Consider the following 18176-nt stretch of genomic DNA (forward strand, 5'->3'; position numbering starts at 1 on the left):
GATTCTATGTACATAAATATGTGCACATGTATACAAGTCAAATCTCTTTTTTGGCTCGTTTTTGTGCACTGTCAATCTACCAAAATAGTACCTTTGTTATGTGAGGCTGAGAAAATATATCTCTTTAGATACTGAGATAGTGCTTTTACATTTGAAAGTATAGGAGGCTTCAACGACTTCTATTTCCATCGAAACCAATCAGACAATGACTAAAGCGTGAGGTCATTCAGATATAAGGCCATTAAATGTCATAGGTCATGCTGTGAGGTTATGTGCCCACCTCCTTTTTACTTCTCTTCAAAATAAAGACACAAAAAGAAAAGAGTTATTTACAGCAGAGGCAGACCTAAGCTATGTTATTTATAGTTCCACTGCACCAGAAACACTTTAGATTCCTTTCATAACACATTCACAGGGCCTGAACAAGATCTTCAAAAAAGTACATGTGTACAAATGTCAATGTACTTTCCATGTCAGATTTAATAAGGCAAATATGGGAGACAATGCTAAGTTATTACTTCCCATCTGGACTGTGCTGCCATGTAGCAAAGCTGTTTACTGATCAACTTAGTTCACACTAACTCACAAAAGGACAAACTTCAGTATTACACTAGCTAGCTACATTAGTACTGTTTCTTACACTATTTATTCATGAAATTAGTTATTAAATATTAAACACTTTGGGGGCTCCACACAATTTTATTTACAATGTAATCAACTGAAGATCAACTGATCTGAAGGACATTAAAAGTCCTGTTAAATGTTAGCAGACGATAATGACTGAAGCTTAAGTTAATCATGAATATGGTGGGAAGTTGCTATGCAGCTCCTGCTCAGATTGTATGAATGTGTTATGAACAATATTTCTAATAAGGTAGATCACTCGATCAACTTCGTTTATGAAACAAATCTCAAAATTCAACTTACATTTATCAGACAATCTTCCTCTATGCTTATTACATCTGTCATCTTAGTGATGTGAAATGTGATCACCAGATTTCCCGTCAGACATTAAAAAACTTTACTAATCTCCTGAGGGGATATTTTGCACATGCAGCAACCTTGAACAAGTGCCTATCTTCGCTATTAAAATTCCTACTTTCCCTCATCACAGCACTTTTGAGTGTTTCATGTGGTGAACTGCTCAGTGGCATGACCTCAGTTTTGTAACGATAACAGCAGCAAGTTGTTGTGGGTCTGTCAAATGAGGGTTCTTCTCCATTACTGTGTGAACTACGTAAGCGGGAAAGATGTTACAAAGGTTCCGATATGTTTGATACTGGTGGTCTGGGATCACATACCGATCATGGTGTTCAGCTGCAGATGGGGTGTCCCATGGCGAGTTCCAGATTTGTTCCATTTTGTCTGGCATGCTGCGGACCATCACCCGCTCGCAACACGGCATCAGGCTGTTACTCAGTGGATATGAATGATATCCATAAGACTCATTACTACAAGGCAGAGGGTCCCAGCTTGCATGCTGCTCACGACACAGTGGAGGTCGCCGCTGTCTCATTGGGTTACTATCGTACAGCCTTGAATCTGATATACTATCCATACGAGTCATACCGAGAGACCGTGTGGGCTGTGAGGACAGAGGTGGTAGGATATTCTGAGTGAGGGGATAGTCTCCAGGGCAGCTGGACCTGGCGCCGACTGAAGCATGCTGGAGATGTAGCGCTAGATGAGATCCAGGCTGCTTACGGGGGCCCTGCTTAGGTTCCTCTGGTCCGTAACTCTGCACCCTGGTCAGCGCCTCATGGCGAAACCCATGGGAGAACGAATGCATGCGACTCTGTGCAGGAGACTGCTGCTGCCCCTTCATGCTCTCCTCTAAGCTACTGTCCACAGAGCTTGGGTACAGGTCCCCGTAGGAGGAGAATGAGTCGCTGTTTGAATGGCTGAGGCAGGATTCGGGGCAGTGGCTTGGATTTCTCTGATATACACCATGCTCGTGCTCCATGCTACAGAAACTGTCAACATTGTGCATGCTGCTCATGCTTATGTTTGAGAAATCACTGTGCAGTGAATAATATCCATGGTCGCTAACTGAGTCATACTTAGGGAACTGATCACCGTATGTTACAGAGGCGCCATGGCTATTAGTAACTAAAATAGGAGGGTACTGTACACTAGACATGTGCTCCAGAGAACTGTGTGAGAACTGCAAGGAACCCGGCACTGGGCTGCTGGCTGATCGTGTGTTCAAGGCCCCGGCTGCGTGGCTCTTGGCAGGCTGCATGGTGGGCACACTGAGGGCAGACACAAGGGAAGGCACTGAATTCGTCTCAGACTTCCTAATGACGGACAGTGCCTCTAGAGGTTCACAGGCCACTGGACGGATACTGGGGTCAGACTGACGTTTAGGGGCCACACGTTTTGCCTCAGTGTGGCTGTCCCCCTTTGCAGCTGCCGGACCAGTACCACATTTAGCTAAAGCCCCCTCACTCATCGTCTTCACTGCAGACAATTTAGCAAAGGCCCGTAGTTCGTCAGCAACTGACCGCTGTGGCTGGTTGACGCGCTCTGGATGATAGTACTTGCACTTATGTCCATATGTGCACTTTTTTCCTTGGTCATAGAAAGAGAAGATAAAGTCAATGAAATATTCAAATTAAACTGCCAAAAATGCAACATTAAGCAGATATTGCTTTGAAAAGACGTTTGGAACTTACCATAGGGGCAGGGTTGTTTTTTGTGCTCGGGAACAACAGGACGCTTGCGGAGGAAATTTTCGAGGCTTGGGCCATGTCTTCCAAGTGGATCATCAGGCGGCATAAACCTGTTAAAAAAGAGTATGTATTTAAATGTCAACTTTATTACTCTAGTATCCCGTTTATTTGGTCAGTAAGGAGCAATTAGCAATTGTCATAATATGATCGATAAGTAGATTAAGCAAAATATTACATCTCTTAAGATGTTTTCAATGATAATAGAAAGCATCATAGTTTCTTACTTGTCGTTGACAAACGAGTACATTAGGAGACGCTCTTCTATGTACTTCTTCCACTCTGGCTTCTCATTTTGCAAGTCTCTGTAGTTGTCATTCGACACAATAATTCCATCAGAATCATAAGCCAGCTTCACTATGAAGCGATCATCATAGCACACCACCCTTCTGCCTTGAACTCTCCGAGATGGAGTAAAAACCAAGACCTTCTCTTTTTCCAGCTTGCGTAATATTTCTTGATCTGAAAGACACGTTTTATATGTATTATGGATGGCAATAAAACAATTAATAATGTTTTGTCAATACAGAGTAGGGAGTTTACCAGCACAAACTCCTTGCTAACCATAACCACATCCCAAATTCATGCTTCAGTCACTAACGGAAATTCAATATTAGTCTTTTAACATGTAGGCCAAATGCAAAAACATAAACATAAATATGTTCACATATATCAACTACAATTCAGCACTATGACCTACAAACAGCTTTACTACCTGTGATGAGGGCGTCGGGCCTTGACTGTTCCTTTCTCCAGGCTGGGACAAACACAGTGATGTCTTTGTGCCCTTTCTCCCGAAACCACTCAACAGCAAGTTGAATACCACGACAAGAGAATACCTCTTTGTTGCCATGGCTAGAAGTCAAAACAATATGTTAGGACTATTTAAATCTCATTAAAATGGGTATTCATAAGTGGAAAATGTTTCAGAACATAAAACCACTTTGTACAAATCACAGATCAATTAATAAGTAGTGTATATTTGGTAGTGTCTTACCTCATTGCCACATTCGAGCCATCCACGACGATGGGCCTGAGGTTATCGATGATATCCACAGATTCCTCTTCCACTGACACTTCTGGACTAGCGACCTCTTTAACACCCGGGGACCGTGATGTCAGTGTGGCTGTACTGCTGCAAGGTTGAATCTCAGGCTCCACTTTGTTTCCAAGCCTTACTAACTCAGCAAGAACATCGTTAATTAAAGCTGCAGCCCCCAACTTGTTGAGCACAGTCTCCACCTGCTCTCCTGAATATCCCAACTTCAGAGCAAATTCCATCTTCGTCTGGTATTCCCTGTTGCTGGCAGCCTTAATCCCAGATCTTGTGCTGGTCTCATCCTCACGATCTTGTACCGTGCTACACTGGGAAAAACTGGGTCGGTCGAGGCATGGAGATCGACATAGCTGTCGATGGGGTTTTGCGACAGCCAAAGGCTCACGCTTTTTGCAGCTGCTGTTGTTCACCTGAACCCTCTGACGCTGCCGCTCTTCCGACTCACTCTCCGAGCTGCTTCCATCCTCAGACTCGTCAGTGGAATGCTGAGCCTCGCTTGAGTCAATATTCTCCTCCCTGCATGGGCGTTTTTCCATTTTGAGTTTCTCCAACATGGACCATGCTGTCATCACGTTTGTCTTGACACCTCAGATTTCCACCCCATGCTTCCTCACCTCCACTGCAACCACGGAATCATACTCAGTGCTGGACTGTAGCACTACAGGGTGTTTGTGGAAAGCAACACACACTCGTGAGCAGGCTTAATCAAACTATGTGGTCCTGAAAGAGAGCAAAAACACAATATCAGTTAGGGATTTACTTACAGCCCAAAACTATTTTGAAAGAAGCTCTTAGCCTCTGTTCCCATACATTAATTTTGTTGACTCATCTAAAAGAAATTGTACAAATTAAATTGTTGCATTAATAACATCTCCATGGCAGATATTAGTGCCTCAATGATACATTCCTGTGCAATTGTTCATTGGCTTGAGAAATCTATACTCTTTAAAATGTGCCAACAACTCCTCAGCTCTCTCAACTCCCCATCTTAATTGTGGTAGATCAAATTATTCTCCATCCATGGGAAACACTGTTCTCTGGAGTAAGAATCAGTACAACTCATCTACCTCTGTCAGAGCCACCATCACAGAACTGCACTAAATATACCTGTCTCCTTGCACTGTGTACCCTGTACAACACTCCGCTCCATATACTGGAACACTTACTTCACATCATATGTGATATGTGTTAATATAAACCATATTGATATTATATATCATTTATACAATAATATTGTCTTTTGCACACTGTCTACATATTCTTACACTCATAGTATATTATATTATCTATTGTATAGTCAAATACTTATATTTATACCTCTACTATATATCATATCATATTATATCACTGTCTAACAATAACATTACCATCATATCATCAGTACTATTACCATCATCTTGCCAGTGCAACTTATCTACCTATTTATCTTGTGCTTCTGTTCTGATATTTTTTATTTTATTTTATTCTATTGTATTGTATTTTATTGTATTCAAATATACCGGCTGCTATGACGATTTAATTTCTCTTCGGGGATGAATAAAGTAATCTATCTATCTATCTATCTATCTATCTATCTTTCATTCAGAAAGATGGAACATAAAAAGTCACCGGCCTAAATTAATTAAAATTCATTTTAAACAACGGTGCAGGAAATGGGCTTATCTGATTTAAAACACATGCACATTCTCTCTTTCTGACTGTGTGTTAGTGTTTGTGGTTCTCAAACACCTTGACAAATTTGATTCGATGTTTGGTATGCAGTTTTGCGATGCCTGCCAAGCCTGCAGGCTACACATTTTGTCAGACTGTCCCTCCTAATCTGACTCATTGCAACCAACCTATTGATCCTTGTTATTTTGAAACCAATTATGTACTTCAGGTGTAACTAAACTGGTAACTTGTTTCCCCTGGATATTGTGTACGGAGAAAGCTACCCAGAAGGCTGGAAATAGAAATGTGAAAGTTCACAACATTAAAACATTTCCTCCACTCCATAACTTTCATAGGTTCTTATTTTTCTGTTTTGTGTTGTGCATATTACATAAACTATTGCATTTATTCACAATAGACACATTTAAAAAAACAGTGTGATTGGGCTCTTCTACAGGTGTTACATGGAAAATTCAGATGCAACAGTTTCCAATGACATGCCTGTCTCTCAGGCTTATTATTCACAAAATGAATACCTGTCTTCCTGCACAAAATGGGTTAGGTACTGCAAGACTACCCTCGCCTCTATGAGCAAAAAAGCGATATTGCCTACAAGAAACATCCAAGCCAGCCAGACACACTAAGTGTGGGCTGAACAGTGTATCCCCATGTATCACATAAGGCAACTTGATACACAGTCTCAATTTGAACAGAGTGGGTTGGGGGCAGCATAAACCATGCAACCCTGTTAATAGCTACAAGTGTGCTTTTTAAAAAATATAACCAGAATTATTTTATTAACCGGTGCATTCACGAAATGCGACAGTACTTCCCCCCCAGTCTTGCAGAGTGTAGAATACAGCCTGCATCGAGCTTCAAGAGGCGCAGCCCATGATGTGCGTTGCTTAGCAACACAGCCTTGTCATCAGCTAACTCCTTTTTACCAGTCACGACTAACACAAACACAGCTCATCATCTCTCTTCAGGCAGCCAGTAAATGCAGAACACTTACGGCTACATTACAACTCTACACTCAAACTCTTGAGGCAGCAAATTTTTCAATAAAACATTATATTACGTAGACGTCTATCAGATCTGATCATAGCAAAAAAAAAAAAAATCAAACTGGATTTCTACATGTATATAAATCATGAATTGGTGTGAGACTTCTACTTTCAGCATTGTTGCAAAGAAACACCAAATACTCTCAACAAACCGCAACAGCCACTGACATAAAGCATGACAGATATTTTGAGGGTCAATTTATGGCAATCAAAATATACAGCAGCAGGGGGACATTGTGTCAGACTACAGAACAATTAGTATGATTACGATGAGAGCAAAATAAGGATTTAACACTTAAAACAAATCCCTGAAGGGATGTTGGGGATAATTTTTGATGTGACAAAATGTCACACAGCCCACTGTCATCTACCACATTTCATGACCACAATCCGTACATGGTAAAGGAAGCAGAGCTCTTCCAGTCATATCCCTTCCACCTCCAGATTCATAGGCTTAGACTCAGCAAGGCCTCCAGACTATCTCTGCACGTATGCACAGACTCATGTAGTCCTGTTTCATAGCAACAAGTGAAGCAGGTCCCTTAAGCCATCTTCTACATTGCTGACCATACATTACATGCAGTATGGAACAGGAATATGGTCAGCTCTCATTGCATTTATTGCTTGGGTCCTTAGATATCGTAAAATCCTCTTGTTATCTTGAAAATGACAAAGCAGTTATACAGAAGGCCATGTGATTGTTGCTGTGATATCAGCACCACCAACACGTTACACAGAGGGAAGTCATTATGGCTAGGATGAAAAACTGATCATTAACATGTACTTTCCGCATCCTTCAATCACTTCAACACCTGATCACTGGGCTATGAACAACCAAGGATATATAGATCCTAAATTATCCGATAACCAAGGGAAGGACACAGTAAATGGTCATTCGTGATATGGAACAAAGAAAAACAATGTGACGTAATGTCATTTGGAGCATTGATCCGATGAGAATACTGCCATCTCACTTTATAATCATTGGAGGAGTGACATATCTCCTTTTACAATGGAGGATATGTTAACTGCTCATCTTGCACATGAAAAGATGAGCGCACGCACACACACAGCAAAATCCCACGTATGACGCCAGAAGACAGATGTCTCAGTGATAAGTGTTGAAGCGGTGGAAAAAATGATCCGTCTCAGTGATAAAAAGCCAATTATATAACCTGTTGCTCAACATGAACAGAAGTATACATTTTGTGTGTGATTTGCAGTTTATATCTTAGCGGTTGGCTGTCACTCATCACTTGCCATGGATACAGCAACGTCAAGTTTTCACTCACATTTATCAAGTGTTGTTTGAGTGTTGATGTTATTCACATCTCTTTAGGTTCAAAAACAAATCCCCCCTTTAGAAAATAAAAACCAGGATCATTACTTATCTGTATGACTGAAGTAACGCATTCCCATCTTTGTATCATAGGTCATAAAGTTCTGATCAACTTTGCTTTATTGATGAGTTTTTCTAATAATAAATGTAGGGCTTTTTAAGCTTTCAATTGATTTAATCCAGCTGGTTATGTTCTAATGAGTGGGAAACATTCACACTAAAAGTGCAAATGATTAATGACAGCTTTACTTCCCCGAACAGCAATCTACAACCAATTAAAGACAGAGATTTGGATTAAAATGACAGTGACCATAGGAAAAGCCTCCTGAACGGATGTTTTGATATTACATTCATGAGCAGTGCACGTCGATCCAAATCAAAGTGGAGAGCTGGGTATCATTAGCAACATCATCCTGAGTTGAGAGGGATGAAATGGAGGAAGGTTGAAAAAGAGATTTCATACTTACAATCCTCTGTGTGGAATAACACGATAACAATTAACCGAGGCAAACGACGTCAGCTTTGTGGTTGAATTTGATTAGAGCCGACTGCTTTAATGCCCTTAGGCCCCGGATAACGGTTAGCACCCGCTAACCGGCTAATCTAACGTTACACACCAGTTGGCTGGAGAGTCAACACTGAAACTGCACAAACACTTCTTGTTGTTAGCACACGGCTGGACAGTGGCTATCATAGTGGCAACTGTTGCTGCGAGCTAACGCGAAACACCCGGCTTGACAGGCAACCCTGCTGGGTTAAGTTAACGGAAACCTCAGCCTGGCTAGCTAAGTAAGCTAACGCTCAGTGGTGATGGCAGCGGCTCTACAGGCTCCGATGCTAACGATGGTTAGCTTTAGTGGCTAAACGCGTGCTAACATCTTCTTTTTTTAACCGGAATAACCCTGTGAAGTTGAGATAAAAGTTGACGACGGTTCCGTGTTGGTGGGCAAGGTGGAAGCGCAGCGGAGCGACACGACTCTCCACAATGACCTGCACGTAAATCAGCCGCGTCGTTCAGTTCGCACGGAGCTCAGCTCACCTTGTTGCTGTCATCCTCTTCGCCTCAGCGCTTGTGTTTTGCTGCCATTGGCGCTGTCGCAGTTTGCTCCGGGTTGCCAGATAACGCGAGGGGAAACAAGTAAACCGAGAGGAAACAACCAAGGGTCAGAACACTTCATCATTTGGAGCCTCCATGTACTCTGATGTTTTATTAACGCGGGGATTTGTTGATGCTGAGGCTTTGTGGACTGTAAACGTACTTTGAGAATTGTCATTAAACCTGTCTGTGATTGCACTGATTATTAGCAAATAAGCAAAGACAGATTCGTCACTAATTCCCAATGGGAGCACAGATAGAAGTGACTTCATTATGGATTTAAATTGGGAAATTAATTGTAATTTATTTGAGACCACAATAACTCAACCTACTTTAATAACTAGAATCCAACGTATAATTCCCATACACAAGTCTGCAAGCATAATATATCCATCATGTATTATTTTTAGATAAATTATGTATCTGATGTCTTTCATACAGAAAGGCTTTGGTAAATTGTTTGTTTACATCACTGATCTATTTATGTTGGTTGTGGGGCCTCAGGAGCTTTGCCTAGACTCATGTTCCAAAATTGGAAAGTGGCATTGAATGCTGAAGTTAAAAGCTTGGAGTCTAATAAAAGTGTTTTGTATGATTGAAATCAAGTTTTGTAGCCATTTTAATAAGATGAACAAAAGCCTATCTCTGTTTATAATATTTTGTAATCAAGTTTTCCTTCTTCAAAACTGAAACACTTTTTTTCAGCCCTGATCTGAAGCTTTGAAACTGATGGTCTGAAAATAAGTCAGCTCCTTGCTGAACTTCAGTCAGCACACATGTTGTAGACTGGGTTATTTGGGATTGACTCTGCAAAGTTTCAAAATAAAGATTCACCCTTTTGAATTTCAAGTTTCAGCCACTAAGCAGGAGCAAGTGAGATAAAATGAAAACAGAAATGCTGTCTTGACATGTTTATTTTCGTGTAAGGCAGTGTTCTAATCTGACAAAACTCTAACACACTTTCCAGAAGAATCCTGTGATGTAACTTTCAGACAATAAAAAGAACATAATAAAAAAAAGAGAACTCAAACAAAAGAGAATATTGCCATTTGTAATAACCATTCTAGATACAATGTTACAGTGTACAAATAGTTGAGAATATAACTACATTTGTTCAATATTACGCCATAAAAAACGACATCATGTGACAATTTAACCTCCGACCAATCAAAACATTTAGATCACAACAAAAAAGAAAAGTATACAAGGTGAGAATACCAGCTTATATTTTAGCATAACATTTCAACAAAACCAAACAGATTTTTCATTCCATTATCTTACAGTAACAGGTGAAGGGAGTGAATCCTTAAAATAAGAAATTTGCCCTTAACAGGTGGAAACCGGCGCCAAAGAAAAACAGCAGCCACGGTTGAGACCCGCACAATAACTTAAGAGACTACTAATTACTGTTAGCTTTTTCTTCTCCTAGTTTTGATTTTACCATTTTATAGACAAGTTTCCAAGCTGTTTCCTTGATGTGAAGCACTTTCATACACAGAGTACATGTATGTGGACATGTGCTCGACAAGTGGTGGCTTTGACTTGCAAAACTGTCTTCAGTATGTAAATGAGATCCCAGTCTACCTGTACATTTCCTATTTGATATTTTGAGTTTTCGCCAAATACAAAGATATTAAGATGCATGTTGTCTAACTGCCTTTTAAAAAGGCATACATTTTGACGAGTCGAAGTAGGAAAATCACAGGTATAAATGATGATGATAAGTAGTTGGATTCTTAAAGAGACACCTGGCCCATTACTAAGCTGCTCTCAGACCCGCACTAAACACTCCAGAGGGACTATATTTGAGAATATACAGTTATTTCCTCCAGAAATGTTCCCACCAGCCCCCCTGGTAAAATATGAGTGAGAGCAGGTGGGCATGTTGTTGACATTTGTAACATACGACGGATGCAAAACAATGGAAAAAAGAAAACGAATATCTCCAGATGAAAAGAGGAGCCATACATGTAGAAGACACAGACGAAGATGTCTCGAGAACCGATGCCGATGTGCTGTAAACAAAACACACATGAAGTTCCGCGGCAAATTTGTCCTAACGACCACAACAGAGCTACAAGCCACAGTCTCTAATTCACACATTCATACAGTTAATAAATGCTGCACTTCGTCTAATACACTCTGGCGGCCCAGCCGTCAGGGTTCATCTCGGGCTCAGTATCTTGCGCAAGGACACTTTGGAAGATTGAACTACCAACCTTCTGATTTGTGGACGACCTCTACCGTCTGAGCCACATGTTAAGTGCTGCCTCCTAAATGCTCAGCTTGTAACACATCCATAGGCGCCACCCCTCGCCTTAATGTTCATAGCATTTTCCTTTGGTTGTGATCATGTCTGACCCGGACAATCTCTTGCTGCAATCTCTGTAATCAGTGGTCGCCGACCTGTCGATTGCAATTGACAGTCATGATTATGTACTAAACTACATGTCGGGACTCTATCTATGAATAGGTGCATCTTCTGGTCTTGCAATAACAATCAGAGCACTGTTAGAACAAATTAATGGATTCAGAAAGTGAAAGGCTGGAGTGCTTTTAATTTTACCTTTTTCGAGAAGTTTTTGAAATGCTTTTGTGGTAAAGACAAATATTGTGGTTCACAGAAGAACAAACAGAGTTTTAATGTTTATCTGTTGAATTCCTTTCCATTATTTGTTTTTTAAAGAGCCCCTATCTTACACCTCTCCGTTTTAGCCTGCCTCTACTCTGATTGGCTGACTGCACTTTGAGTGACACACAAACCAGGCCTATCACCGATCTCAATTTCTTGCATTTACAATGTTAGATGCAGCTGAAAGTCACGTTGGTATGTTTGAATACATCTACATAGGACCAGCCAAATATTTACAGTCGGTTACAATAGGATGTTCCTGAACGGTAAGTTACACTGACCTGATCAAGTTTTAGCAGGACAGTCGGCCGATGTAGTAGAAATAAAGCATAACCTCTGGACTTGAACAGTAACTTTCATGTATTTCATACAATATGGGCCCTTTAAAAAGGGTTGCAGGAGTGAACGATGCACAGCTTCTTACTGTGTAGTATTTATTTGAGTACACAGGACTACTTTGATACAAGGAAATAATCATATTTATGGCAATATTCAAGACAACGCCTATTTAAAAACATTGTGCCACAGTAGCAGCTACTCTGCAGAACATATTGTTGAACTGAGAAGCTAAATATTGTGCATTGAACAGATGCTGTAAATGTGAAGTGATAGTAATGTGAAAAGAATAGATAGTTGCATAACTGCCTTTCTTACATTCAACCTTTTACAGGAATTGCTAAAATAATAAATATGACCCTCCTAAGTGTTTTTTTTGGAAGATATCGGGTGGTAGATCTCAGCATACGTTAAGAATTAAAAAGTGATCTTGGGCTTGAAAAGGTTGGTGACCACTGCTCACTATGTAATAGACAAACTCTGGGTTCATGTCTGAAAAGGGATCTGCTCTGAATTGCCACAGCGTCTGTTATGAAGAAGGCCTATAGTGGATTGAGGGACTGCTCCCTGTAAATTAAGATGTTCCCTTCTGTGATACTCCTCTTTTGTTTCCTAAAAACATCTACCTCGAAATTATAGAAAAAAGCTAATGACATTGAATTTAGACGAGCCAACGTACGCCTTAATGCAGCAAAGAGATGCCATGAAAAAAAGCAGTAAACACAAACATCAGCTGGCACTTAAAGCAAACGCATACTATACATGTGTTTAGAGGCAGCTGCCTGTGCTATGGAAACCGGGGCTAATGAATAGCCTTGTAAGCAACGTGTGCCTCAGACCTGGAGGCTACATATATATATATAAAAAAAAAAAAAAACTGTCTCTTAATAGTATTATTAAAAACAGTTGGATGAGATGAATCTATGACCATTTAAAAATGCAAAAAAAACTAATGATCCCTTCTAGTATCCTGCAGTCAACTGCAGGTATGATCTGTGTGAAGCAAACTACCGGTACTTTGCAAGTGCAGAAAATCCCGTTTGACTTTCCCTCGACAGCACTGTAGTTGACGCAGCACGATGGCACAGACAAAGTAAAAATTCAAATTGGTGTCCCGTCTATCACAGTTTGCAAATAGGAATCAGTTGTAAAAATGAAGCAACAGTTACTCCTTTGGATGTAACATAAAAGCACTCATTGGCACATATACACGGGATATTAACGGAATGAGTAAAAGCCGTTCAATCAAAGGTCGGCTCTGGGAGTTTGATGCAGGCCACGGGGCACTGAGGTTTTACTGAGGGCGGCCAGTTCATTTTTAGGCCCACCTGCGTTTAGCTGACTCCCTGTACGACGCATTCCCTCCCTATGAGCCCCTGCTCTGCTTTTACCACACTGCCTGTAGGACTGCAAATTACTGGCTGTTTTACAAAAAAGCTCACCATCGATATCCTCTGATAACTCCTCCACCATTACAGGATAAACAAAGGTGCTGTGAGGTAAACAGGCGTCCGATGGCAAAGGATGGTGACACTGTCTGTTGTACAGCTCTGTTCTCTGCGACATTATACCACAGGACGCTCTGTCCGACACATTGGAGCAAGGACGCTGTACTTTACCGTCAGGAAAATCCCTGCTGGACGAAGAGGAAAATTGTTTATGCTTAACGTGGGCTTGACTAACGCTCTGTACTTCAGTAATTTCCCCGTCTGTCAGAGGAAGGCTTGGAGCCACTTCTGACCTTGTTTGCCATGATAAGGCCATAATGCTGCTACAGTCTTTAACATCTGATGCAGACACATCTCTTCCAGGCTCCTTTTCAGTCTGCTGGCAAGAAACAATAGTATCTCTTTCCTCTCTATGTGAGTCAGGCATCTTCAACTCAAGGCCCTCTGTGTCTAGAGATCTACTTTTCCTGTCTAGAGACAGCGGGTTAGCCATGGACTGGCTGACTCGTGTAAGGCCTAGGTGCCGTGGGAGACTAGCAACAGCCCATGTGTTACTGATCAGGTTCTGTTCGTACAGGTCTAACATTTGATAGTCGAACTCTGCAAAAGAGTCTTTTTGAAGGTAGCTTTCTTCAAAGTCCTGATAGGGCGATGAAAGGTCCTCCTCCAGCTCCATGTGAATCTGCTCGTCGTACTCACCCTCGTTGTGCATATCCACTACATCAAACGTGACTATGGTGGGTAAGGCCTCCATGTTTGGAGTGAAGGCAGTGTTCGTCTGCATATCATCCACGCTGTTGTGCAAGTTGCCCAGCATCTGAGAGTTTTTTGTGTAGTCAACGAGTGCTTGTGAGAAACACACAGTTTGCCCATCATCCAAATCAATGATGGAATCCAGAGACTGGGAGCTGATGCTTTTGTACGGCAGAGCCACGGGCTTGTTTTCCTCAAGATGCTGCTCTTTGGGTTCACAGAATGTTTCAAAGTCGGGGTCAGACGTGCTGCCAAACGATACGCTGCTGTGCCTTTGCTCACAGTCTGCTTTGATGGATTTTGTTCTTTTTTCAGCTGAAACTAGTGTATTGTCTTTCTCATCAAACACATTGGCTTCTATATTGTGCCTGCCGCCTGACGCTTGTAGCTTTGAATTCAAACTACAGTCTTTGTTCAAGCTGATTTCCTGCCGACCAACCATGTTTTGTGTCAACTCTGAGGATTTACTGCTTTCATGATAATTGTGAACTTCATACCGTTCAGCGCCTATTTGTAATCGATCCATGTCTGGAACAAAGACTGAATCTGTCACGTCGACTGGCTCACTTAAATACACGCACTGTTTTGAACTGGGAAGCTTTGATTTGCTCTCATAATGTGGACTGATGAGGCTCTCATCGGGTGCAAAAAGTTCGTAGAGGGCATCTCCGCTGTAACTGTCCCTGGGTAATCTGTCTGTCTGCAGTCTGTCAGCATTTTCTTGACCTTCCTCTGGCCCTGGGGTCGTTGAATCATAGTAGCCCTCATCACTGGTTGGAACTGATTCTTGATGCTCACTTTGAGGAGTCAAAACATCAGCCAATGAAGAAGTGTCCATGCCGCTGGCTTGCTGTGCGCTGTTACTGTTCAATAGGTCCATATTATGAGAACTCGTCAGCTCAGTCATATCCGTGTGGTCTTCGTTGCAAGCGCAGCAGATTTTTTCTAAACCCTTATTTCCCCAGAAGTCTTGAAGACACTCTTCATCCAAATCTTCAGGTGAGGCCATTTCTTCACCGCCACCCTGATATGTAAGATAGCAGGAGGCCCTCTTCCCTCCATTCCGGCTCCTCTCTCCAGAAACTGTGCTCTCCGACATGCTGTCGTCTTCCTGATCTGCGATAATGTCCCCGCAGCCTGTGAGTGAGTCGAAGCTCTTCAACGATGCAACGTCTCCAAACATCAGGTTTAGTTGATCCGACGAGCCACTGGGCGCTTCGGACTTCAAGGCAGATTCTGACTTCTGCTGGACATTTAGGCGAGGCTCGTTGTGTTCCCGAGAAGTCTCCTTGCAGTCACTGGAAACCACAGCCATCAAATCCATCTCCTCCATTTGAACATCACACATCTGATAATCGAGCTCAGACTTTGGGCTATCTTGCTCTAAACTATTTTCTAGTGCGACCGTGACGGCACCGCTACACTCAGCACCAATGGAAACTTCTTGTATGACATCTTCAAAATCAGGCACATCCGGTTCAGATCCCAGGCACTCTGTGACGTACTCGTTGGCGTTATCATGGACAACAGGCACCTCCCTCTTGCAGCGGGGAGTAGACATTGCAATCATTTCGGTTTTATCCACTCCCCCATTTCTGTGGTTTCTGTGATGCTTAAAGCTGTTAAAAAGACTCCTCAAACCTTTCCTCTGGCGACCGAGAGTCAGTGACTTCTGGTCAGCAGTGGGGTGGCTACATTCATTGTGACAGCACGTGTGGAGATCTCCTGAAGAGTCCCTCTGGCTATGGTATTCAGTGTCTCCAGCTGAGCAGTACTTTCCACTCAGACAGTCATCGTGACACACCTTACTCAGCCCATCGTGTGTTTTGCTTTTGGTGATTCCTTTCTTAGAGGAGCCCTTGTTCTGGTTTTTACTTCGTCCTCCAAAAAAACTGGGTAAAATACAGATATTTTTACGCACTCCGAAAAACGTCAGGGCAGTCCGGAATTTTCCAGGTTTTTGAGATTTCACAGCAGCATTCAGCATGTCTGAATGAAGCTCCTCTGTGAGGTCACCGCGGCTACATCGCAAAAGTGATTCGGAGACTGTGGCAAAGTCCTTGATGTCCCCGGGTAGCTCGTCTACCTTGCAAGAAGCCATGGCTACCACTTTTTAAAGAAGCAGTCCAACAGAAGGCATAGTAGCTGAATTTTCAAGATCAGCCAGTGGGATGATTGTCGTGAATTTCTTCTCCATCCGATATGAGACCTATATTGAAAAAAAGTTAACCAAAATCAATCATCTCTTTAAATTGGCTACATTCATATGGTGTAAACAAAGAGCAGGATCTAATCCTGAATTCAACAGTGGAGTGGTATTTGTAATGTCCAATATACCTACTTGTGTCATATGCATCATTTTGGCCAAAGCTATTTTACTTTTTTCCTCTAAATGTATATTGTGGTGTAAAAAACTATTCACAGAGTCATAATGCATTTACATTTATTGTTATAATTAACTTTTTTATTAGACATCCCGCAAAGTAGCTATTGATGAAAATGTGCCTCTTGGCTAACTCGGGTCATTTTTCTCAAATGTTGATTGGGAACATTATTGTAATGTCTTGTTCCGAAACAAATAAACGAGCCAGAGTGTATGCTTGTCCTATGGGTCATATCCACATCTGTATGGCTTGATCTAGTTTGGTGAACACAGAATTGCACTTGACACGCTGAGTGCATTCATATCTGTATGCCTTGATCCTAGTTGTCTGACTTGTTTTCTGCATTTACACACACCACTATACATACACCCATATCTATCTGCTTAGTTTTAAACAGCAGCGTTTTGGTTTAATGAAAATTTAGAAGTATAGACTGCATGTTTGGACAGAATCAGCCAATGCATACAACCTTAATGTTTAGCTAAACGTGCAGATGAAGGATACAAACAAACTGAGGTCTAACCAGTGATTTAAAGATCTGACTGTGCTACAGATGAAGGTTTAGAGCTGGATCGATAATGTTCGTTCACATTAAACTTAGAACACTTCACCAACGTTAACAGAGCAAGTCTGAGACGGAACTCACCCTTTAAACCCCCGAACTACAAGCCCCATTAGCACAAACAAACGAAATCAGGTTAGCTAACCGAGCCAGAGAGTAAACAAACTTACCAGCCACAGCTAGCATCTCCTAGCACCGTGGTGCTGGTAGTGTCTGCACGTACAGGACCAGCCCGCCTCCCAGGGCTCGGTCTTTGACTCTGTGGTACTTCTGGGTTACGGCTGCTGGTGGACCGGGGCCCCGGAGCAGCTCGGACCAGACAAGGCTACAGTTGTTAGCTTTTAGCTGTTAGCAGCTAATGCTCCACTCACTCACCGGGGACGTGTCCTGCAGGTTGAGACCGAGATGTGGGTCAGTCGGATCCACTGGTTCTGGATCTGTGTGTCCAGTTCACACACGCGTGAGGATTTATACAGGAGATGCTCACATGATGCCCAAAGAGCCTGAAGCCCAATGTTTAAGAGCTGGATGACGACTTCATCTCTACACCTCCACACTCTCGGCGCATGATAGTGACGCAACACGTGTGTAGCGTGTCATTTATAAGGGATTTATTCCCCCTCAAAAATATTATAAAAATGTTCTCTCTAAATGTAATCCCCACATTCTAATCAAACGAAATGAATGCATGATATGTTGATAACTGTATTCATGTATTATTTATTCTAGCCAAAACCCTGATATAACAATTAGTGTATTATATAGTTAACATTTTTAATACTGAGAAAACACAATATTTAGATGTTCTGTTTGGTGAGCTTCTGTTGTTCTGTTTCATTAAAAAAAACATTGAGCTGTACTTAATGCTATGAACAGTGCTATATAAATAATTACTTCCCATTTGACACCCAATTGACCAGTTGACCCGATAATAGCCCTGAGGTGCAGCCCCCTGCAGCACGTTTTGCTAAAGTGCATTCAAATCATCGGGCAAATGTATCATGCCCAGGCGTACATAAAATCTAGACTGGACCCATATCACAAACCCAACAGGAATTCAGCCATTTATTTGTGATTATTTTAAAATGTTTAAATACACGTTAAAGGAATAGTTCACTGGATAAAT

The 18176-nt window shown here is 41.7% G+C and overlaps 2 protein-coding genes across 4 annotated transcripts; both read right to left on the reverse strand.

The window, feature by feature from the left end:
- Positions 1 to 991: 991 nt before the first annotated feature.
- zc3h12b (zinc finger CCCH-type containing 12B) lies at positions 992 to 8965 on the reverse strand. 2 transcript variants are annotated; one of them, XM_053441198.1, is made up of 6 exons: positions 8879 to 8965; positions 3727 to 4506; positions 3445 to 3584; positions 2957 to 3191; positions 2676 to 2782; positions 992 to 2571 (listed from the first exon to the last, which is right to left on the reverse strand). In XM_053441198.1, exons 2-6 carry the CDS (start codon positions 4353 to 4355, stop codon positions 1145 to 1147), a joined length of 2538 nt encoding a protein of 845 aa, XP_053297173.1. In that variant the 5' UTR covers positions 4356 to 4506; positions 8879 to 8965; the 3' UTR covers positions 992 to 1144. The 2 variants fall into 2 exon arrangements, with proteins under 2 accessions (XP_053297173.1, XP_053297174.1); XM_053441199.1 differs by lacking the exon at positions 8879 to 8965 and adding an exon at positions 8307 to 8869.
- Positions 8966 to 9831: 866 nt separating this feature from the next.
- LOC128457276 (APC membrane recruitment protein 1) lies at positions 9832 to 17609 on the reverse strand. Of its 2 annotated transcripts, none has more exons than XM_053441907.1 (2): positions 17426 to 17609; positions 9832 to 16313 (listed from the first exon to the last, which is right to left on the reverse strand). In XM_053441907.1, the coding sequence occupies exon 2, from the start codon at positions 16203 to 16205 to the stop codon at positions 13149 to 13151; it is 3057 nt and encodes a 1018-aa protein (XP_053297882.1). In that variant the 5' UTR covers positions 16206 to 16313; positions 17426 to 17609; the 3' UTR covers positions 9832 to 13148. The 2 variants fall into 2 exon arrangements, with proteins under 2 accessions (XP_053297882.1, XP_053297881.1); XM_053441906.1 differs by having other exon boundaries at positions 17221 to 17609.
- Positions 17610 to 18176: the final 567 nt, after the last annotated feature.

Source organism: Pleuronectes platessa, chromosome 15 (genome assembly GCF_947347685.1).
Source record: "Pleuronectes platessa chromosome 15, fPlePla1.1, whole genome shotgun sequence".
Taxonomy (NCBI): domain Eukaryota; kingdom Metazoa; phylum Chordata; class Actinopteri; order Pleuronectiformes; family Pleuronectidae; genus Pleuronectes; species Pleuronectes platessa.